Consider the following 24,435-nt stretch of genomic DNA (forward strand, 5'->3'; position numbering starts at 1 on the left):
GTGGGAGAGAAACAGCCCCCTATTGGCCCAAAATTCCATAATTATATATATATATATATATATATATATATGTATGTATATTTGATTTGTAAGAAAAGTTTAATAGAATAAATATAATGGGAAATAAAAGGAAAATATAAATCAAATAAAATGAAATAAATAATTAAAAGAAAAAAGTCTCAGATAAAAATGGAGGAATTTTGTTATCAGTGGATACACCTTTTGACAAAGGTGAGAAATTCTTCAAGGAGACAGAAAGTGATGTAGGACAGAAACTTCATTTAATAAAATCTAAAGAAAGGAAAACTAGTAAAAAATAATAAAGTGAAGAAAAATAAAACCACATACTTTTGTTAATATAGCAGATAAAGCTGTTCAAAATAATAGTAGCAATGTGCTCATGTGTGTCTCCTTATACATACATATGTAAATATATATGAAATGAATGATGGAAGAGGTAGAGATGAAGAATTATGGCTAGATTTTATCGTAAAATATTAGGACTGTCAAGAATATAGTATGGTATAAATTAATGGTGACTTGCCTATAATTTAAAGTTGCAAAACTGCTATAAATCCTAAGAAAGAAAAAGACTGCAGATTTCACAAGAAAGAGGAGAAACTGAAACATGTAAATGTTCAATTGAGAGCAAGGAGCTGGGTCAAGAGAGACAAGCCTTCATTAAATAACACTTGCTGCCTGTCCAGGGCACCTGGGTTAGCACTTCCCAGAACCCACATGGTGACTCACAGCCATCTGTAACTCCCGTTCCAGTGGATCTGGTACTCTGCTCTGACATCTGTACATACATGGCATGAACATAGTACTCATACATACATGATGCAAGCAAACCCTAATGCACATAAAATAAATACATTTTAACAAAGGTGAAAAGCAGGAGACAAACCAAGTATATGTGAACAAGACCATGTAAACTTAGCACCTGGGCAACTGAGATAGGAGGTTGAGAGTTGGAGGGAAGCTTGGGCTACATTGAAAGTTTCAGGTCAGCTAGGGCTCCATAGTGAGACCATGTCTCAAAATATTTCTCCCACATGCACTCCTATCCCCCAAACCCATCAACAATAAAAATCACGTAAAACTAAAAGCAGACAAACTAAAGACCAAGAGTTAGAAGTTGAAGACAATAAGAATAAAAAAAAAAAGCCATAGACAATCCATATGAAACAAACCAGAATGGTAGCCATAATACAATTACATCAACCATTACTGTAAATCTGAGGGACCTATATTACACCTAATTAAAGGTTGAGGTTGTCAGAGTTATCATAATCGGATTATATACTCTGTCCAAAAATTGTTCTTTGAATAAAAAAGATGCATAATGATTAATATACACAAGCCATACTGACCCTGATAACAAGAGAAATGGAGCATCTATATTCCAGGTTGACCAAATGTCAGAGTAGCACAAATTTCAGGGGCAGAGAAGGAGATTTAATAATGATGGGAATGTTGATGCTTCAAAAAGATATAGTAATCCTTAATATTTATGCACCTGACAAACCAGCCTTAAAATGTGAGAGGTAAAAGTGGACTGAGTTCCACAAAGGAGATATGAATCCCTTCATAGTCAGAAATTTCAAAATCATCATAATTTCATTTCAGGAACACCAAATGTCCAGTTTAATTTTGACTCCATATATTATTCTATCATGGTTTATCCTATGTAAGAATTAGTGCCTTTAGAATTGCAATGTGCACCGGGCGTCGGTGACTCACGCCTTTAATCCCAGCCCTCAGGAGGCAGAGGCAGGCGGATCTCTGTAGGTTCGAGGCCAGCCCGGTCTCCAGAGCAAGTGCCAGGACAGCCACGGTAGTTGCCCAGAGAAACCCTGACTTGCAAAACTAAAAACAACAACAACAACAACAAAAGAATTGCAATGTGCAATGAAAAGCAGACAATATATGTACAGTTTTGTGAGTTGGATACATATATGCATAGAGGTATAAAAATTCCCATCACCTAGGAGGTGTCCTTGCATCAGTATCAGTTCAGTACTTCACCCTCTGCTGTTCTGATCTGCTGATCATCAAATTTGCCTGTTCATGAATGTATTATTATTAATTCAATTGAGCATGTAATCTTTGGTGTTTTGTTTCATTTGCTTCACAGCATTAGTGAATGCCTTGGTGACTCAGTTCCAAGGGCTTAAGTGCCCAAGGCCAGCATTCATTTAGCACATACCCACTGTGTACTCAAATATCCTACCCTTCATGTGTACATGGACATCATGAGAACAACTTCTCTTGTAAAAGATGTCAATCCTATCTAATCAGCACACACCACATATGAGTCCATTTAAAGTTGGTTATTTTCTAAGAGTCATACCTCAGGTTGCAACAACATTAGGCTAGGCTATCTATAACATATAGGTTTTCTGGGGCCAGAGCTCAGTTGAAGTCAATGGAGATCATTCTTATTCTTACATACTTTGCTACTTTACTTCTACTTTTTTTTTTTCGAGACAGGGTTTCTCTGTGGCTTTGGAGGCTATCTTGTAGACCAGGCTGGCCTCGAACTCACAGAGATCCGCCTGCCTCTGCCTCCCGAGGGCTGGGATTAAAGGCGTGCGTCACCAATGCCTGGCTTACTTCTACTTCTTATTGTAGACTAGTATCCTACTGTATGAATATACCCCAGCTGCTGATAGGCTCACTAAGTGATTGGCACTTGGATGGTTTTCTACTGAGATTATTTTCAAGAGTTCATTTTTTGACACTGTACAGTTGTAGAAACAAGTTTTATTTCCCCTGGAAATCTGCAGGGAATTTTAGACCTCAAGGAAAGTACGTATTCAACTATATAAGAGACTGTCCAGACATGTTCTTTAAACACTTCTCAGCAATGCTTGAGAGAACTGATTGCTCCATACTTAAGGGTATTTACTGTTTGTTCTTTAACTTTAGCCTGTCTAGCTGGTGAGATGTGGTGCCTTGTGCTTTAAATCATATTTCATGGGTGGCTAATAATGTTGGGACATTCCTTGTACATTTCTTACACATTTGTCTATTTTGATTGTCAAGATTTGCCTATTTTTCTTAGGCTTGTTGTCCTATTACAAAATTCATTTGTTTTGTGTTGGTTCTGTGTATTTTCTGGGTGTAGGTTTTGCCAGCTATGTTGTCAGTATTGGCTCCTGGCTACAGAATGGCAAGCCTTCAACATCTTTTTTTTTTCTTTTTAATTACTTTTTGAGAAGAAATTCATAATTTTAATGAGTTCCAGTTTGTCAATTTTTTATTTTCTTCCTAGTAAATTTTGTTATCTCTAAGAAAGTTTTACATAGACCAATATTATGCATTCTACACTTTATTTTAAAAGTTTAAAAATCTGCTTTTATAATTGGGGCTCATATTCATATGAAAGTCATTTTTAGTGGCATGGAGTAGATATGAGCTCATTTATATTTGTCATTATTCTTACCCAGAAATATTTTAAAATTATTTTCTTCCTCTCTCAAACCACCTTAACTAAAAGCTATTTGGCCATATAAACGTGTTGGTTTTTTTCTGGCCCCATCACACCTCACTGATGTGTCCTCACATCATTTTTTTTAGCTGTAAGGTACATCTGGACACCAGATACTATAATTGCATCCATATTTGTCTTTCTTGCTTTATTTTTATTATTTTTGTCAGTAGAGATTATTATTTCCATACACACACATACATACATACACACACATACACATGCACACATACACACATAGACACACACACACACACACACACACACACACACACACACACACACACACACACACACAGAGTCTCAGTACATAAATCAGACTGGTGAAAATTGCAGTCCTCCTTCCTCAGCCTTCTGAGTGATGGTTTACAGGACCAGTTTGTTTTCATTTAATATGATAGAAATACATTTCTTTCTATAAAACTCTGTTTACTTTCTTTGAGTCATTATTTTGGTTATTTCCTTATCATTGTGTGTTATTGGTCTGTGACTATTCATCTTGGAATGTTGTTTGTTCTTGTTTGTTTGTCTCCCTTTGATATTTGTCTCCTGTGTTATGAAGAAATACTTGATTTCAATTTCCAATGTTTGCCCAGGCAACATAGCTAGATATTCAACTCAGAAAAGAAAAGAGAAATGGAGAAAAGGAGAGGCAAGGAGGGAAGGGAAAGGAACAAAGAATATTAAGATTTTAGGGGTAGTACAAGATCAACAATGAACGTGTACAAATGTATATTCTTAGAGCACTCTCTATATATACTCTCTGTCTCTCTCTGTCTCTGTCTCTGTCTCTCTCTCTCTCTCTCTCTCTCTATATATATATATATATATATATATATATATATATATATATATCAGTCTCTGTCTCTCTCAGCTAAAAGCATTTTTTGTGTGTGTGGGAGAGTAACCCTTCTCCCATTTTCAATTTCTCTTGTCAAAACAGAAATAAAGTAGCGCCAAGTTAGTCTGGTCCTCTTTTGCTAGACAAATAGAAACATAGTCTCCCTCTTCACCTGCAAAACATGCCTTTAACTCAGCTACCAAGATATAGGACTCAGATGCTATCACAGCAGAGTCAATGCTATTTTAGAAGGTTTCAGGTCATAAATGTCAAAAGTTCAGAAAGGGAAGGGAAGATAAGGGTATCTGGGCAGGGTAACCTTGGGCAGGAAAACACACACACACACACACACACACACACACACACACACACACACACACAGTCTTTCCTTCACTTATTCTCTCTCCCTCCCTCTCTCCTATCTCCCTCCTCCCTCTCTCTCTCCCTCCCAGACACACGCACACATACAAACACATGTTTACATATATTGTAGAATGCTGATTCTATGCTGAGAGAGTTATAGAATATTGTGTAATGTGAAAGGGGTGCAGCATAGAAAGCTCTGGAAGCAATTGAGTTCTCTAAGCCCACATCTCAAGGCTAAATCTCCCATTCTCAACATAAGGTGAGATCCTCACAGGGCCTGTGGTCTGTAGGTCCACACCACAGATGCCTTTTTTTCCATGATACAGAGCTGCCAGTGATCATGAATATAAATAATGGAGGCAAATGACCTTGTGATGATATATTATTTATGATTTAATAAAGCCTGCCTGAGAGTTCAGAATGCAAAACAAGCCACAAGTTATAGAGGCAAGGCAGTGCTGGTACACACCTTTAATACCAGGTCTCAGGGGACAGAGGCAAATGGATCTCTGTTTGTCCAAGACCACCCTGGGCTACACGAGAGTGAATCAGTCCAAAAGAGTAACAGAGCTTACACCTTTAATCTAGGACTTGAGATCAGGCACCTTTAATTCCAGCACTGGGGAGGTGGAGAAAGGAATGTAAGGCAGGAGGAGACAGGGATTTGGGGCATTTTGCCTCTGAAGATTAACACCCATTTTGGTCTGAGGTAGAGGTAAGAGCTAGAGGCTGCCTCCTTTGCTTTTCTGATCTTCAGCTTGAACCCCAATATCTGTCACTGGGTTTCTATTATTTGTGTTACATAACCTGGCAACAAAACCCAATACAAGTAAAAGAAAATCATACCAAGATTTTTAGCTTTTGATACTTTTGAAAATAGTATGGGTATTCACATTGCTAAAAAGAATTGTGCAATCAAATTATCAGAAGAATTTGAACACGGTCTTGCTCTTTTATACTAATGGCACTGTATTTATTGCCAGGATTTGTTCTAAAGCAGCAGGGAAAATTAGCTTCATAATGTTATAAAAGTTCAGAAAGTTGTCAGCACCCATTTTAAAAATCAATTAAAAGAACAACATCAAGATGACAGAGCTGAGAAAAATATATGCAATCTAGGTGTTCCTGTGGCCTCCTCATACTCTCTCTCTCTCTCTCTCTCTCTCTCTCTCTCTCTCTCTCTCTCTCTCCCTTCCTTCCTCCCTCCCTCCCCCTTCCTCCCTCCCTTTCTTTCCACAAACTCAATTTCACACATGAAAAGGAAAAAAGCAAATAATTCACTGAAGAACCACACAAATTTTTCTTAAGCTTTATGAAACTCTATAGAGTGTGCATTTTTATTAATCCCATGTTTCTATCAACAAATCTGCAGGACCTTCCTGTTCTCAGATCCTACAGTCTGGAACAGTGGTGAAGTGTTAAACAAGGCTGTCTGTACACAGAGCTCGAGCTGTTACTGCTAACCTCATACCCCAAGTCATTCCTGAAAAGTCAATTCCATAGGCTTAATGTGAATTTTACTTTACTTCACTAATAGCATCCTACATTAGTATTTTGAAACAGTCTCTAAATGTCAGTAGTTAAAATATCCCATTGAACCCCCTATTGGTGATGCTTGGAAAAGCGGGCTTTAAAGAAATTAAAACTAAGTAGAATCTAAGATTCCATTCTAACATGGGTAAAACCACCCACATAAAAGAGGAGTTCAGCTAGATTTTTCAGGAAGGAGCTTAGTGTAAGAGTATAATAGAAATGATTAGTCTCTACTAACTCCCATCAGAGCAGCGTTGTATTCCCCACTATACTCCTCAGTGATCCTTTACTTAAAAACTTCACATCAATAAACGGGAGTGTTTATTGTTGTTACAGATATTTTTTCTTTCTGAATTCTAGAGAATATAATATTTGCAAAAGTAATATATCCACCCCAAAAGAAATTTACTTAGAAGAACATCTTAAATATTTTGGACTCCCAAAAATATACATATAGCATAGTTGTTAATGGTTTTTTGCAGAAGTTTTATTTTACAAGAACAACTGTTTTGGGGGCAACATTTAGCAAGTTTTGTGAACATTCTTTTCAGCATTCTATGTCACTTAAGGATTCTATTTGAAAATGACTAAACATGTGGCTAGGCATATTTTGACATAGAAATATCTGAACAGATTCATTTAGCTATGAAACCAGATTTGAAGAAATCAGAAGAATTACAACATGTTTTTAATAAGCTTTGATTGTGATGTTAAACAAATGCTAAATTAATTACAATTCATTTGTATTAACTAATAAAAATATAACAAAGTTGTGACTCAGTGTGATTTTCTAATGAGTCTCATATAAAGCAAAAAGTTCAAATTCAAATTACATGAAAATAATTATCATGGATGAACAACTCATCTTGAAATATAACATGATCCATTTGTGAAATATTTGGAAAATGGAAGTTTACTTCCAAAGCAACAAAACTCTAGTAATAGTTAACACTAGTATGGAATCTGGTTGATTTTTATCATTAAACAAATTAATACAGAACCAAAATTGTTCAAATATTTTCATATTTGTCAACATAACTTGAAAGCACTATTAAATATTGCATATTTTAACAACTTTATTACTTGATCTGTGAAGAAACATAAAAACATGAATTACAGTTCTAGATTCTTTTGGGGTTTTTAAAGATTTATTTACTTTTATGTACATTGATGTTTTGCCTGCATATACGTCTGTGCCAGCGTGCCAGATCCTCTGGAACTGGAATTACAGACAGTGTGAGCTGCTGTGTAAGTGCTGGGAATTAACTTGGGTTCTCTGGAAGAGCAGCCAGTACTCCTAACTACAGTTACAGATTTCCATGCCCAGTTACAGATTTTCTAAATTTGCTCTTGCATCCCTTTTCTATTTTCTCCTACACTTTGTCTCTGCTAGTGTGGACCTCTGAATATGCACAAAATAATTCTGTTTTCCTCCTATAAATCATACATTATAGGGGGAAAATAAGTCTAGTAATCTCCTCCACATTCTAAACAAGTGTCAGGAGTCACTGCCGCTGCTTAAGTCTCTATACTTCAAGTGAAAGAAGCTGTGCTCAGAGCTGGTGAATGGCAGGCTTGTTTGTGGTCACCTCTGGGGCCTCTGTGCCTTTCTCTGTATTCTTCACATAGTGCTGGGAGAAACACCAGATCTTTCTGTGAGCAGGCATTGCCCCACAGTAAAAGAAATACACATTTTCTTCTGCCTCTAGTTACATAAAATGGACACGAATTAGAGATGAGAACTTTGTTTGTGAGGAGAATTTTGTACATAAATCCATGTCTTTTTTTCCCCCAGCATTCCTGTCAGCTATGATGGAAGAGGAATGTGTCACTTTTTGAGAATATCTTGTTAACTCATACCTTGCCTGCAGGGCAGGGAGGGCACATGGTGTCACCAGCATTTTAAAACAAATAGCTAGTATCTCAGAAATCAGCAAAATATAAAAAGCAAAATAAAAAAGCAAAAATGGCAAAACTAGCAAGAGGTATGATGAAAAAGGATTTGGAATTTAGAATTGGAGCACAGCTCTTTGGCCATGTTACCTACACTACATCACACTTCACAACACCCTGAGTGAAATGCCATGGTAGACATATGAAAAACATATCAAACACTGTCATTGGTAGATGCCAAACCATTCACATTGTAGTCTAAGTAATCGACATATATTAAGCAAAAACTACACACAAATAACTGGAAACAGTTTTCTCTGAATAGTAGAATTTTCACCTGAGGTACAATCAACAGTGTAAACAATATGTCCATGTATCCAGATTTGTTTGCAAGCTATTAACTTTATTCTACTGGATCAATGTGTTTTAGTATGGAGTTACTTTACAGGCAAAGAATGCAGCACTTCTTGTCACATGCCATACAACTAATCAGAGCATCAACACTTTCAGTGCTCCAGCACAGTGAAACAGGGAGCAATACGGGCAATAAGAGAATAGCAACAGTGATAGTCAAAGCTTGTCAGCAAGACTTCTGTTTCCAGAAGTTGCTTTAAATGAGCATGGGTGACTCAGAAACCTCTGTTTCATGATCTCTGGCTGTAAGCATTGATAATTGAACCTCCTAATTTATTCTATATAACTTTTCTATTAAGTTTGTTATGATTTCGACAGATTGCCTATAATGGAATATGCTGTAGTGCAGAAGGCATTCTTACTGAGCAAAACCTGATTCATGAGCTCAATTAAAATCTAATGAACAAAATCTGGGTGTGGGGAATGCTATAGCTTTGTGTAAAAGTGGACCCTTGATTATTTGCAAGCAACCCAAAACTTGAAAATCAGCACCTGTAATCCAGACTTGCATATTTGTTCAAATTTGAACTTTTACAAATACTCAGACTCACTCTGTAAGTGGTAGATACATACTTAAGAACTAAGCCTGCTTACAGGAGAAGGCCTGTTCAGGCACCCTCTCCACTAAAGTTTGGGGTCTTAGGGTCATCTTTGTGGATTCCCAGGAATTTCCTTAATGCCAGGTTTCTTGCTTCCTCCATAGTGACTCCCTCAATCAAAATGTCTCTTTCCTTGCTCTCCCTCTGAGATTAAGACTACCTGAATTATCATCATAGAACCTTCATCCAGCCACTGATGGAAGCAGTTGCAGAGATCCACAACTAAACACTGGACTGAGGTCCCAGAGTCCAGTCCAACTGAGGGAGGAGTGATAACATGAGCAAAGGGGTCAAGACCATTTTGGGAATACCCACAGAGACAGCTGGCTTGAGCTAATGGAAGTTAGCTGACTCTGGACCGACAGAGGGGGAACCTGCATAGACCAAACTAGGTCCTTTGAATGTGGGTGACACTTGTGTGGCTTGGGCAGTCTGTTGGGCCACTGTCAGTGGGACCAGGATTTATCCCTAGCACTTGAGCAGGCTTTGTGGAGCCCATTCTCTTTGGAGGGATACCTTGCTCAGCATAGATAAAGCGGGTTGGGCCTTGGTGCTGTCTCAAAGTGATGTGCCAGACTTTGTTGACTCCCCATGGGAAGCCTTACCCTCTCTGAGAAGTGGATGGGGGGTTGGGTGGGGAGAATGTGGAGGGATCAGGAGGAGGGGAGGGAGTGGGAACTGGGATTGGTATGTAAAATGAGAAAAGATTGTTTTAAAATAAAACAAATGATAAAACAGAACTAAACCTGCCATTTGCTTTCTTACAATATCCTCCCTTATCTCTAAACTCAAGAAGATCAAATACTTTTTTTAAGTTAAATGTACAATTGCCGTTCCCCATACAAGCAGATGCATAGAGTTTGCCATAGGAAAGCATGTTCTGGAATGTGTTTTTTTTTTTTTTTTTTTTTTTTTTTTTTTTGGTTTTTCAAGACAGGGTTTCTCTGTGTAGCTTTGGAGCCTATCCTGGCACTTGCTTTGGAGTCCAGGCTGGCCTCAAACTCACAGAGATCCGCCTGCCTCTGCCTCCCCAGCGCTGGGATTAAAGGCATGCACCACAAATGCCCGGCCTAAAATGGGGTTTTAACTGAGAGAAAGAAGCGTGGCATTGAAGTCCTTGGGCAACACTGTGACTGTGCAGCATCTGCACAGGTAATGATGACATGGAAGCCATTTGAAGTTCCAGTTTAGAAGCATAGATGCCAACACAGGAGCATTCTACAGAACTTCTCTCACAGGGGAAATAGCTAGCATGTGACAGATATCTCACACAACTTGAGGATGCATTAGGTTTCCAGTTGCACTGATTGAGTTAGTGAGCTTGTAAAAATTATCAGCAGCTCTTCTATGAGGTTTGGTTAACTGTGGTGATCAGCTGCAGAATAATTAAGGGAATTTGCTAGAATAACATATATGTGAAGATAAAAGCCGACTTGAATTAAGGAAGCCTTATTTAATTTCTTCAATACTAACCTTCTGAGTATTTTAAAATATGATATATTAGAATATTCGATACTCCCTATTTGGATATTTTACCTATCATGAGCACTAATTTACATTAGCTTGCTTTTGTACTAAACTGAATGAATTGATATTTTTGAAACACCCTGTGTTTTAATATTTGAAAGTCCTCAGAACTTTTATCAAGAATCATTTTTATGAAGATATTAGTTTATTTTAAAGTGACAACTTAGCTGCTATTTTGATGTGTCAAATAATCAGTTCTGTACAGTAACAAGATCAGAGCTGCTTGTGTTGATGGTCCCTTCTATTTCTGACTGGCTTGCAGGTGTTAATCAGTGAAAGTACACATATATAAGTAAAGAATTTATGAAAGACATTAGGGCCTCTCTCTTTTAATTCTCATGCCACAGGGACGGCATCGTTTCTCATCAGATGCAATACCCCATTCTTACTTTATAAACGTAGGAAACATCTGATGGAAGAAAAACCTCCTCTTTAACCAAACACATGAGAGTGAATGTTTATCTTTCAAAAAGCTCATCATAGTGCAGAAGAATTGGCTGAAAGAGCATCATACCTTTATGGGTCCCTCTAATAAAGCCACTTTCTATTTTACTGATGAGTTCATTTATCTGGTAAGATATTCGAGCCCTAGAGACTGCATTCAGCAAGGAAGTCAACTCTAGTTAATCTTAATTATCTTAAAACAAGTAAAATATATTTGTGACAACCTCGTTTATTTGGGGCAATGTAGAGTTTACTTTAATTTTAAATCTGTACAGCCCTGAGCTAAGGCCAGAAAATATAGCTATGATTAATAGTTTTAGTATCTATGGACTATGATTTTTAGATAGTTCCTTCAGCAACAAACCTAAGGAAGATTAAAATTTTTAAAAAAGATTTATTTATTTATCAAGTATACAGTGCATGCCAGAAGAGAAACCAGATCCCATTACAGATGTGAGCATATTGTGAGCCACCATGTGGTTGCTGGGAATTGAACTCAGTAACTCTGGAAGAACAGTCAGTGCTCTTAACCCCTGAGCCATCTCTCCAGTCCCAGACTAAAATATTTTATAAGTAATAGTTCAAACAAAAGTGTGTAATAAAATGGTTGTGCCTTTTAATTCTAGTTTTTAAAATGGGTATAAATCGGTATAAACTATGTAGAAAACAATCAAACAAAATTACTGTTACAGTTATAACATGACATTAAAATTGTGTAACATAGGGGAAATGGAATGATGTTCATACAGCTAAATGTCCTTCAATACTTCCTTAAGTTCCCCTTGATAAAGGAATAGAACCTGCAGAGGCTTTGGGGAACTTGTCTGGTCTCACATCATTTAGCACGTTTAGGAGATGTGATAAGTTTCTGTAAAGAGTCTCTGTTCATTCTGATTATTATGTGCCAGTATAATCACCAAAATAATTGAGAGTGTCTTACATTTATGATTGAAAACTTCATCATTTGAGGTGAGTTGGAAGAGGTTTTAAATCTACATTTTGTATATCTAGAGCCACATTCAGACACACCCAAAATTGGTATCTCTTTAAAAGTCCAAGTGCAGATACTTAATTCACTGATAGATGATATTAATTCATAAGGAGTTATTTTATACTAAGAGTTTATAAGTAGAGTTTAAAGTAGTATGGGAGAAATTAACATAAAAATGGATCCTAAAATATATTTTCACATGCATAACAGATTTACAAAATAAATCCACAGACATGTAATTAAACAACTGTGAATATGTAATCAGCATATATTAGCAACACTACATTTCAATAAAGACAACAAGAACAATTAGTTTTATTTATATCTGCTACTTTCACTGAAAGATTTCCTCCTTAAGCCAACCAATTTTATTTATGGGTAATTCATTTTTATATTAATATTGGCTAAAACTATATATTTTACTTTTCAATTCACATTTACAGATAACTTCCCATGCATGATACATTTTTAGCTAGTTTTGTCAAGGCATAGATAATGATAAATTAAACCCTTAAAAACACAGTTACAGAAAACTCATTCTACAGCATATGGAAGATTCCCAAAAAGTAAACACCAATATCTGTTACATTTGAACAATGATTCTATGTGCTAAATTTTGATTTTACATAAACTTTCAGCATTTGTGTTTTCTTCAGATCTGTGCAATCACATATTTCCCTGGAATCATTTTCCAAACCAGGGAAATTGCATGTGGCATTACTGAAGGCTAGTGCTGTGTGCTTGAACATCACATGCTATCACAAGGATCTCTCATCACTCAGAGAGTGAGCTGTGTAAGACCACACAGTGAAATCTTCCACTAGTCTTTACCTTTAAAGCAGGTCAGAACACAGGCTAAATAACTAAAGTGAGAAGATGAATTCATGAGAGCCAGTTGTTAATGTCTTATCAAGAAGGAGACTCCCCAACCCAACCCTCTAGTCTTCAGCTTAGAAAGCTAGAAATTTCTGAACAGAACAGGGGAAGTCTAGAGACAATCAGTATGGAGTGTATATTTGATCCCCCTGAGAGTCCCTTGCTCATCTCTTCCACTGTCAGTGACCAGCAGGGGAGCCATTTACAGGCAGTCCCAAAGAACCAATACCTATGTGAGCAAAGCCCAAGGAGTCTGCTCACTTCTCAAATTTACACCTCCCTGTCCTTCAGAACTAAGAAGAGGAACCAGCTTTTTAAAAAAGCTTGCCATGACCCCTGTCCCCACCTGTGCACTAGGACTCACCACTCAATACAGCTGTGATAATACAGGTAAAGAACAAAGTAGAAGTGATGAGCTTATATTTTTTACCCAACTGCAAAATTCCTACAAACATAAAGATTATTTTGTGACCTGAGGACAAAGTCCTGTGTAGTGAATAAAAGATGGATGACAGTGCCATGGCAACATCTAGAAGCTCTTCTGCGTTCATGATTTGTAAGTGGGAAATAAGACTTAATTGTTTAAAAAGAACTGGAGCCCAACAGTATCTAATGAAAAGTATCATGATACAGTTTCCTTCATTCTAGACTGAAGGTAGCTATTAGACCATTATAAAATATCTTCAACCCTGCCATTGTTGACTGAATAACAACTTTGCAACTGTATGGAGACCTATAATTTATTATAGAACTTTACTGCCATCAATACTTAATTCCTAGAAATATGGTCTAGAATTTTAAATAAATTACTTTTCTGCACATATATATTCTATATGTAATTACATTATTTAGTCACTTTTAAGTTTAAGTACAATGGTATGCTCTTATAAAAGCATATACAAATTGTTTTAATTAATTCTCTATAGAAAAGTTAGTAGCAATCAATTTAAAACACACCATTTTACATTTGAATTATTTCCAAAGAAAACTTCATGTTCTTCTTCTGTAAAAATGTTTTCCAGCCAGGCATGGTGGTGGCACATGCCTTTAATCCCAGCACTCTGAAGGTAGAGGCAGGTGGATCTCTAGTTCCAGGCCAGCCTGGTCTACATGGCAAGTTCCAAGACAGGCCAGCTGGAACTGCACAGAAAAACCTTTGGAACAGGATCACATACTTAAATCACACACACACACACACACACACACACACACACACACACACACACACACACACAAAACTCCAAAAAGGAAACTGGATCTACAACATGAATGAAGTTTTGTGAAGGTCAGTCTCTGAAGATATTGAAATCTATGTGAAGCTTTCTATCATTTATGAAAGACATCAAACATTAATGCACTGTCAACATCATTCAGTTTTATGATATTTTTCTAAAGTAATCTTACAATCACAGGAGCTTGTTAGGAAGAGAATGTATTTTGTAGACAATAGGTGTAATCAAGAAAATGAAACAGATTTGCATCTTATCACAATTGCACACAGAATAAAGCTTGATGAAGTCGAGTATAGAGTGCTATGGACACAAAGCACATGGTATAGTCTAGGGAGTATTTCACATGCTTCCATGGGTTCAGCTTAGTTCTTACATGCAATTTCGTAAAGGTCTAATGGAAATGAAGTGTATGGTAAAGAGCCCCCTTTGCCTTAAACAAAACTATTCAAAACATTTCAAAATCCCTCAATTCCTGCAATGCCACAAAAGAGGAGAAAGAGAAATTATTAATTTTTAAAATTACCCAGCAACTCCATTGCATCATCTTCATTGTCAATGTCGTCTTCTATTGCAGATGGCGTGGGGCTATGGATGGACTCAAAGGAGTCCTGGGAAAGCATAGCAGCCAGAAGTTTCTTGTGCTGCTGCTGCTGCTGTTTTAATCCTTTAGTCTTGGGCTCCATCTTTAAGCTGAAAAAACATTGATGCGTTAGCTGTGGCTGGTAGTGAAAATCTACTAAACTAGCGTTCTCCTTCCACTACTGTGTCACATAAACACATCGCGCGCGTTACTTGCTTTCCCCCAGGATAACGAAACAGCAAGTTTCTGAGACATCCCTTGGTACTCAATCAATTCTTCCCCCAGGGTGGAGATGCAAACTCTTGCCCTCACAGCAGGAAGTGCTTGACTGCTACCACTTGACTCACACTCATATTTAATCGCTTTTCTGATCCTGCAGGAGCTAGAAAGTCTGAATTAGTCCCAGATTTCTACAACAAGTGTATGTCAAGTAAGACACAAGTGTTGGAGTGTTGTTGGCATTTTGTCTTATTCATTTTAACCAAAACTAGTGAGGATATCCTACTTATTACGCTCACAGTCTCTCTTCCTTCCTTCATCTTTCCTGATGTTCCAGGACTCCCTTTGTCACTTCCTCTGTGGGAAGAACTTCATTCACTCTTACCTTATGGGAACTTCTGTTGGACAGTTTCACTAGACTTACGGTCCACAGCTATTTACTTTTGGTGCTTCCCTTTGTTCTCATATTCTTAGACGAAAAATCTGTTGCCATTCTAATGATTGTTCTCCTTCAGGCAGCTTGATATCTATCTCTGCCTGCCTTGCAGATTTCCTATGTGGAGCATCAGAGATGCCTCGGCAGTGAAGAACACTGGCTGCTCTTACAGAGGAGCATGGTTCAGTTCCCAGCATCCATATGACAGCTCACAAGTTCTGGCAGCTTCTTCAGCCCTCTCTCTATGGGCATCAGACACACACATGAGGCATGGATACACAGGTAACAGGAAAATAACAACTTTTGCTTTAAAATATTCCTTCATTGATGCTGGTTTCTAAACATTTACTTAAGATGCACCTTTGTGAAAATGCCTTGAGATTATCCCACCTGCCTTTTCTCAGTTTCTAGCTGTTCAGTAAGTTCTCAACTGTTATTCCTAATTCTATTCTAACCTACCCATTCCAACCTATCCAGTTCTCTTTTCTTCTTGGAACTTGATAAGATTTTCAGACCTTTTCTTAATTTTCCTCAGGTCCCTGAAGCTGTGTCCAATATATGTGTGAGTGTCTGGAGGGCGTGTCTAGGCAACACATGTCTGATGGTGCACACAGAAGCCAGAAGAGGGCACTGTTTCCCCTGAATCTTGAGGCACAGGCGGCTGTGGCCAGGCTGATGTGAGAAATGAGGCAGGTACCCCACAAGAGCAGACCCCTATCATATTTTCTTTTCAGTCTATTTCCTCTCAGTTATTCAGAACAGGCCAATTCAAAAGATCTTCTCTGCAGTCTCTAATAACATAGTTTATGATGTCTGCTCTTTCACCAGGTTTACACTATTTTTGTTTTTGTGAATTCTTCTGTCAGTGCTATAATTTTCAATGCATTTCTATTACTGTGTTTACTATTATTGTTTTGTATGTTTATCTATTACCAAGGACTTTGAAATTACTTATGAAAGCATTTTTTGTGGTGACTGCTTTAATTCCTTTGCAGGTAATTCTATCACCTGGCTTACCTCAGGCAGACATCAATTAACTTTCAGTATTCAGGCTGTGTTTATTATGGTTTTGGGTATGAATGGTATTTTATAAAACTGTGTCCTGTATGATTTGGCTGTTACATCAGGCCTTTGTGTGCCCTATGCAACGCTTGTAACTTATAAGGCAGTCAGCCTGTGTCACTAAAGTAGTTTAAAAACCAACGACAATTTAATTGTCAGAGCCCTTGCTATGTGGTTTTATCTGCTTTTTTTCTTTATATCTAGTGTTGCTGTAGCTCCTGCTGGTCCCTCCTGGTGTCCAAAGAGGGATTTGCCCAGGTGGTTAAACTGATGCTGCTAGAAAAATGAACAAAGCGTCAGACTTTGGGCACACAGCAGCTTTCCTGTGCCCAAGCTATGTTGTCAAAGGTCCCCCTCAGTGATGTCTGAAATACCATCATACATATATGCAGATGAGAAAGGTCTAGGAGAGGGAACTGTGTAATGAACAAAAGAGGTTGAGCATTGTGCTAGGTTAGTGAAGATGAGGATCTACGACCAAATGGGGAACTTCAGGTAGTACACACACACACACACACACACACACACACACACACACACACACACACACACACACACCGCCACAGAAGAGCACAGGGCTTGAACACAGAAAAACCAGGAACCAAGAAATACAGTTTCTTTTTTTTTTTTTTCATTAAGTAAGATAGATGCAGCTTCATCACTTCAGAACAAAACTGAGGACAAGGGGTGGATATTTGGGGATAGAAGAAATGATATAATGCTATAATTAAGAAGAATACATTTATGAACAGAGCAGATGTAAGTAGAGCTTTATTGGCAAGACCAGTGTATCTGGGGTTTGAGAAGTCATGGCTCAGACATGGCCACTGTGATAAGTATTCTCCAAATTTTGCTAATCCCATCTAAGAACAGAAAGCTGAATTTCCACAAGGTAGAACTTTGTCAAGAACAGAAGAGCTCCTCTCTCTCTCTCTCTCTCTCTCTCTCTCTCTCTCTCTCTCTCTCTCTCTCTCCCACCATCCCTCCCTCTGTCTCCATCTCTGTCTCTGTCTCTGTCTCTGTCTCTCCAGTATCTTGCCTATCTGATTCCTGCTATGATGACCACGGACACCTCTAAAACTATAAGCAAGTCCCCATTTAAATGCTTAGGCACACACACACACACACACACACACACACACACACACACACACACACACGCACACTGTAGGAAAGGGGAGCTGAGGCTGCATCCAAGGGACTGGTCTCAGTGATGTGTTTTGACAGAACTAAATACAAAGAATGAGGAAGAGTGTGAATGAGAAGCAAATGGTGCACTTTGGGTCTAGTTGGGTACCACAGGGAATGAAATAGCAGGCTGGGGGTAAAGTACCTGAAATAATATTAAGATTCCTGGTAATGATGATAAGACTTAAGAAATTATAGAGGGCGGGGGATCGGGTGAAAAGTGAGAATTAAAAACTAGTGAGAAAAGAAAGGAAATGAGAAGTTAGGTTTGCAGAAGAACTACTTACTATGTTTCATCAAGACAGGCAGAAGGCATAGAAAAGATGTGTTCCAGAGAAGAATGACATGAGGGTAATTGTTGTTATGAGAAGACATTGGGTACATGTAAAGGGTATGAAAAGTGTGATTTATGGGATTCCCAAGTCATGTTTGGAAGACAGATGTACTATGGAAAAAGAAAAAAAGAGGATTGTTGTAGGGAGAAGACAATGGGCAAGGCTTATAGGCAGATGTCACATCTTCTTTTTTTCTAGCACTATAGCCTAAGAACAGAGGAGTGGAAAGAACGCTGTACTGCAGGCATCCAGGAAGTGCAGAGTGGTGGGTGGGATAAGAAGAAAGAATGGGTGGATCTTCATAAGAACCCTGGAGGATCTTCAGGCATTCGCCCTCTTCCTAAGAACACTGGAGGTTCCATACACACTCACTTTCTTCCTAAGAATACTGGCAGTTCTGCACACACCCACTCTCTTCCTAATACTGGAGGTTATGCACACACTCACCCTATTCCTAAGAATACTGGCAGTTCTGCACACACTCTTTCTAAGAACACTGGAGGTTCCACACACACACACACACACACACACTCTTCCTAAGAATATTGGAATTTATTCACACACTCACCCTCTTCCTAAGAAAACTGGAGGTTCTGCCGAAAGCCACTGAGAGTTTACAGCAGGTGACAGCTGGTATTCAACAAGTCAACCCACCAGAAGAATAACTCTCTGATGGGGAGCCCCATTTGGAAAAGACTGTAGGGTCACTGACTGTGAAACCATTTATTTCTGTTTATAATTTTTCTCATGTTTCACTACATTCTTTGCCCCAAAACAGCTATGGGTAGCTTCCTCCACCACTTGTATGCTGCTCACACACACACACACACACACACACACACACACACACTATATATATATATATATATATATATATATATATATATATATATATATATTAGGATAGTTTTCATTACTCAGCCACAAAGACAGCCTTTTACACATTTAGCTGATTTTAGACTTTAAAGCAAATTCAAAATATATTGTTTGCCCCTGGTTATGAATATACAAGGACAATGTGATTTTTGATCAATCAATGTCAGGCATGAAGCATCTTTGGTAAACATAACCCCTGGAGCAACTGAATTTCTGCACATACTCCTAATCACTCAAGGTCCAACCAACTAACTGTTTAGTGTTGAAGTCCTGAATTTTGATGTCACTCTCTGTCTGGGAATGCTGATTACTCAGAGCTACATGCTTACTTTACTCACCATGACTGTTCAGTGTGACCTCCCTAGCCCGAGAGAAAGAAATGATATGGTTCTATTTCTTATTGTTTACTCAAGAAGTTCTGTGTGACCCTGAAAATGTGATTCATATTTGTCCAGATGCTTTGTTGTAAGAGGAGAAGTGAGATGGAGAGAGAAGTGTGAAAGATGGAGAAAGAAGTGCAATAGACGTAGAAGGAAGTGAGTGAATGAGTGAATGAATGAGAGAGTTGTGTGGATGTGAGAGTAGTGTGTGAGTGTGTGAGTGAGTGAATTAATGATGTAAAAGAGAGATTTAGCAGATATGTGAAGAAATGTAACAAGATATAGAGGAGTGTGTATAGAAGTGTGTGGAGAAAAGAGATATAGCTGAATGTAAAAAGTTTTAACTGTGTAGAGAGATTGTCAAGAAAAAACAGATGAGGTTACCATCAGGAAAGCGTGTGCTATTCCCTATTTCTTAAGTTACCATCAGAACACATGAGACCCTCAGATTGAGAAGCATTTTCTTCCGAGTCCCGATACACTGGAGGCATTCTTCCTGCAACCCTGGGTGCAGTCCTGAGAGCTGGTCTCATCCTAGGAGCAATGGAGGTTCTGCAAGCATTCACCCGAGCCTCTTCTTTCTCAGTTCTAAAGCTAAAATCCTTGGGGCTTGTGGGATTTCTAGAATCCCTTTCCAAAGAACGGATGAATAGCAAAACCTTGAAGAGGACAACATTTGGTGAAAGACAGGCTGGTACAGCCACTTCTCAACTCTTCAGTCTGGGGCCAGGATAAACTGCTATTGGACTTGGAAACCTCTTTCTGATATAGGGATGAAGATGGTAATAATAGTAACAGTTCCATGAGGATGAAGTGGTTTAATACTGGCAAAGCACACAACAATATTCAATAGTCTTCTATCAATTCCATGTCTTCAGGCGTGGCAGTAGGTACGTGCACCAACTGATCCATCATGCATATCCAAAATTTTTTATCTTCAAATGCCCATAAATTGTGAACTATGGTGTTATCTCTGTCACATGGTTTATGGATTTTCCAAGTCCAGAAAAACCCACACCTAACCACCTTTGTTTTTGAAGTTTGTATATGAATCCATTTTCTTATTCTTTATCATGACTTACTTTCCTGGCAGCACATAGTATGACTTGAATTTATGGCTTTCATGTACATAATCAGCTGTTGACTGTCTTTCTATGGAAGGCAACAATTCCAGGCTTTGTGCATTGAACATCAAAATCAATCTGAACTGTAAGAAAGGAAAACTAAATAGAAAGAGAATTTAGCTTTACTATTTAAAGTTTAATTCCAAGTTGTAAGATTTCTATTGATTTCACTAATATTTACATTCTAATAAAACTCTCATTTAACAAAGCCAGTTTCCTGCATCTAGAATATTTACAGAGTTTATTCTTGTTTTAATTAGATGGCTCAGCTTTAAAAGAATTGATTATGTTTTCAAGGCTTGATGAACCTGTTTACTAATTCTCCATTAAGGTCTATCAACTCATTTTAAGAAAGTTGTCAAACAAGTATTGCAACTCCTAATTAGGATGACTTAATATAAGATTATATAGTCTCATTAAACTCAGTTTTACACTCACATAATATATGTGTGATTATGCTGACTCTAAGAATAATTTTGGTTTGCATTTTCCTGATGGCTAAAAATGTTGAACATTTCTTTTAGGGTTTCTCTGGCATTTGAGATTCTTTGGTTGAGAATTGTCTGTTTAGGTTTAAACAACATTTCTTAATTGGATTATTTGGTTTGTTGATATCTAGTTTTTTGAGTTCTTTCTATATTTTGTATATCAGCCCTCTGTCATATGTGGGATTGGTGAAGATCTTTCCCATTCTGTAGGCGGCCATTTTATCCTACTGACATTTTATCCTTGCCTTACAGAAGCTTTTTTATTTCATGAGGTCCCATTTGTTAATTGTTGATCTTAGTGGCGGCACTATTGGTGTTCTATTCAGAAAGTTGTCTTCTGTGCCAATGTGTTCAGGCTATTCCCCACTTTCTCTTCTATCAGGCTCAGTGTTACTGGATTTAAGTTGAGGTCTTTGATCTACTTGGACTTGAGTTTTGTGCATGGTGATGGACATGGATTTATTTGCATTCTTCTAATGCCAGCATCGGTTATAACAGCACCATTTTCTGAAGATAGTCTCCTTTTTGGCTTCTTTGTAAAATATTTGGTGTCAATAGGTATATGGATTTGTCTGGGTCTTTGATTTGGTTCCATTGATCCACCTGTCTGTTTTTTATGCCTATATCATGCTGTCTTTATTACTATAGCTATAAGATTCCATCTTACACCTGTCAGAATAGCTAAGATCAAAAACACAAATGACAGCTTATTGTGTAGAGGATGTGGAGCAAGGGGAACAGTCCTCCATCACTGGTGGGAATGCAAACTTATACAGCCACCTTGGAAATCAATATGGTGATTTCTCAGAAACTTGGGAATCAGTCTACCACAAGATCCAGGTATACCATTTTTGGGGCACATACCCAAAGGATGCTTAATCATACCACAAGGACACTTGCTCAATTATGTTCATAGAAGCTTTATTTGTAATAGCTAGAACATGAAAACAACCTATATTCCCCTTGACTAAAGAATGAATAAAGAAAAGATATTACTTTTACACAGTAGAGTGTTACTCAGCTGTTAAAAACAATGACACAAGGAAATTTGAAGGCAGATGGATGAAACTAGAAAACAAAATTTTAGTGAGGTAACTTAAACTCAGAAAGACAAACATGGTACATACTCACTCATAAGTGGATATTAGCTTCAAAGTAAAGGATAGCTAGGCTACAATCCACAGACAATGGAGACTAGGTAACAAGGAGGTCCCAAGGTGGGGCACACAGATCTCCCCGAGAAAGAAAAATAGAAGGAATCTCCTTGTAGACTGGGGATGAGTGGGGTTGGAAACTTGAGGCATCAGGTTGAGGATGGAGGGAGGGTGAGAGTACTAAAAGAGTACTAAAAGAGACTACCGGAAGGGGAAGCATTTCAGAGTCAAGAAGAAACATGATGCAAGGGAAAATACCAAAAATCTACCAGGATGACCCCAGCTAAGACTCCTAGCAATAGTAGATATGTAGCCTGAAATGGCCATCTCCTGTAATCAGATTAGTGACTACTCTAATTGTCAGAGAGTCTTCATCCAGTAACCCATGGAAACAGAGCAAAGCCCCACAAGAAAACATTGGATTGAGTTCAGGGAAGCCTATTGAAGAGAGGAAGGAAGAACTGTAGGAGACAGAGAGGTCAAGGACATCACAAGAAAACCCACAGAAACAACTAACCTAGTTCATGGGAACTCATAGAGTCTGAACCGACAGCCAGGGAGCCTGTGTGGATCAAGCTAACCCCATACATACATTTGCATAGCTTGATCTACTTATGGGTCTCCTAACAATGGAAGCAGGAGTTGTCCCTAACACCTTTATATAATGTATTTGAGCTGCATAAAGAAAATAGTTTTAAAAGGAAGTTTAATGTATTTATTTTTATTTTATGTACACTGGTGTTTTGCTATTGGTGTCAGGTCCCCTGGAACTAAAGTTACAGACAGTTGTGAGCTTCTATGTGTGTTCTGGAAATTCAACCTGGGTTGTCTGGAAGCATAGCTGATGCTCTTAACCACTGAGCCATCTCTCCAGCCCCATAAAGAAAATAGTTAAGGAATGTTGTTTCTAATAAAAGCTCCAAGACAGTATTTTAGGTAAGTTTCTGTCCATAAGACTTTCAAGGTTTGGTTTGTCATTGGCTTAATTCTCTAGTCTAGTGGTGAAGGCCTAGTTAGTTATGTATCTGTTATTTATCATAAAATAAAAAGTTGTCCCAGCTATCAGTCTGGGGACCAAGAGCTCTCCCTTGTTCAGGTCAGCTGTTTCTTTGGGTTTCACCAGCCTGGTGTGGACCCCTTTGCTCATCAGTCCTCCTTGTCTTCAACTGGATTCCAGGTCAGTTCAAGGTTTAGCTGTGGGTGTCTCCTTCTACTTCCACCAGCTGTTGGATGAAGGCTATATGATGTCATATGAATTAGTCACCAATCTCATTATCAGGAGAGGGCATTTAAGGTAGCCTCTCCTCTGTTGTTTAGATTGTTAGTTGGGGTCATCTTTGTAGCTCCCCAGACATTTCTCTTTAAACCTATAATGTCTCCCTCTACTATATTATCTCTTACCTTGCTCTCTTCTGTTGTGGGTGTCAGTGAGGTTACCTTGGAAATCTATGGGATCTCTTGTAGTGGATCAGTACTAATACCTAGCATAGGAATGGACTTTGGGAGCCTGCCCACATGGAGGGATACTCCCTGAGCCTAGTCACAAGGGGGTTGGCCTAGGCCCTATCCCAAAGAATAAGACAGACTTTGAAGACCCCCCTATGGAAGGCCTCACCCTCCCTTGGGAACAGTAAGGGTATGGGATAGGTAGGATGTTAGTTGGAGGTAAAGGGACCTGGGATTGACATGTAAAATAATTTTCTTTCTAATTAAAATAAAAAAAGTTTTTTATGTGCTGAGCATTGCAATAATGACCACTCAGACAAGATGCTTGTCTCTTTTCCTTCCTTTCTACAGGAAAGGCCAAGTTAGAGCAGGGAACTAATAACAAAAACAGACTGTCTACAGTTTTCTTGTGAATAAGCTCAATTTAGCCTGGGCCTAGTGATAGCCCACACCTCCTACACTCATGTAACAGATATTTATTGAAAATAGCTATGTGCCAGCCTTGCTGAGAAAAGAAAAAATGGATGAAATAAAGATTGAAAACAAATTTTCTGGGAGCAGTTTAGAATATCATTATGCTTAGAATCTCAGTGTATAATATTGACTGTCAAGTTATAGCATGTGTATTACTATTTGCTGACAATGGCTAATTCTGTAATTATACACTAGAACCTTGAGAATGTTCTCTTCATGATCTCTTATTCATTCAGATGCTGTGTGAGCCCCAGCACAAATCCAGGGTCCTGTTTTGAAACTGCAAATAGGAGAAATAGTTTGGAACCTGAGTTATCACTTTTTTTCTACCCGTGATTTCTATGTACATGCAATGTTTCTGAAGTAATTGGGATTTAGCCAGGACTTTGTCACCTTGTCAATCCATAAGTGACATCTCAACTCATATTTTAAATACAGAGTGCTGTGAGGCTGAGGTGGCCTTT

At 38.2% G+C, this 24,435-nt stretch overlaps 1 protein-coding gene across 4 annotated transcripts in view; it reads right to left on the reverse strand.

Annotated features, from left to right (window-relative positions):
* Window positions 1-24,435, reverse strand: part of CUNH8orf34 (chromosome unknown C8orf34 homolog) — a 392,051-nt gene that overhangs the window by 211,184 nt on the left and 156,432 nt on the right. For all 4 annotated transcript variants that reach the window (XM_035440010.1, XM_035440008.1, XM_035440009.1 and 1 more), the window contains exon 7: window positions 14,733-14,899. In XM_035440010.1, coding sequence (XP_035295901.1) covers window positions 14,733-14,899 — 167 coding nt within the window. The remainder of the gene's footprint in view (window positions 1-14,732; window positions 14,900-24,435) is intronic.

Source organism: Cricetulus griseus, chromosome 2 (assembly GCF_003668045.3).
Source record: "Cricetulus griseus strain 17A/GY chromosome 2, alternate assembly CriGri-PICRH-1.0, whole genome shotgun sequence".
Taxonomy (NCBI): domain Eukaryota; kingdom Metazoa; phylum Chordata; class Mammalia; order Rodentia; family Cricetidae; genus Cricetulus; species Cricetulus griseus.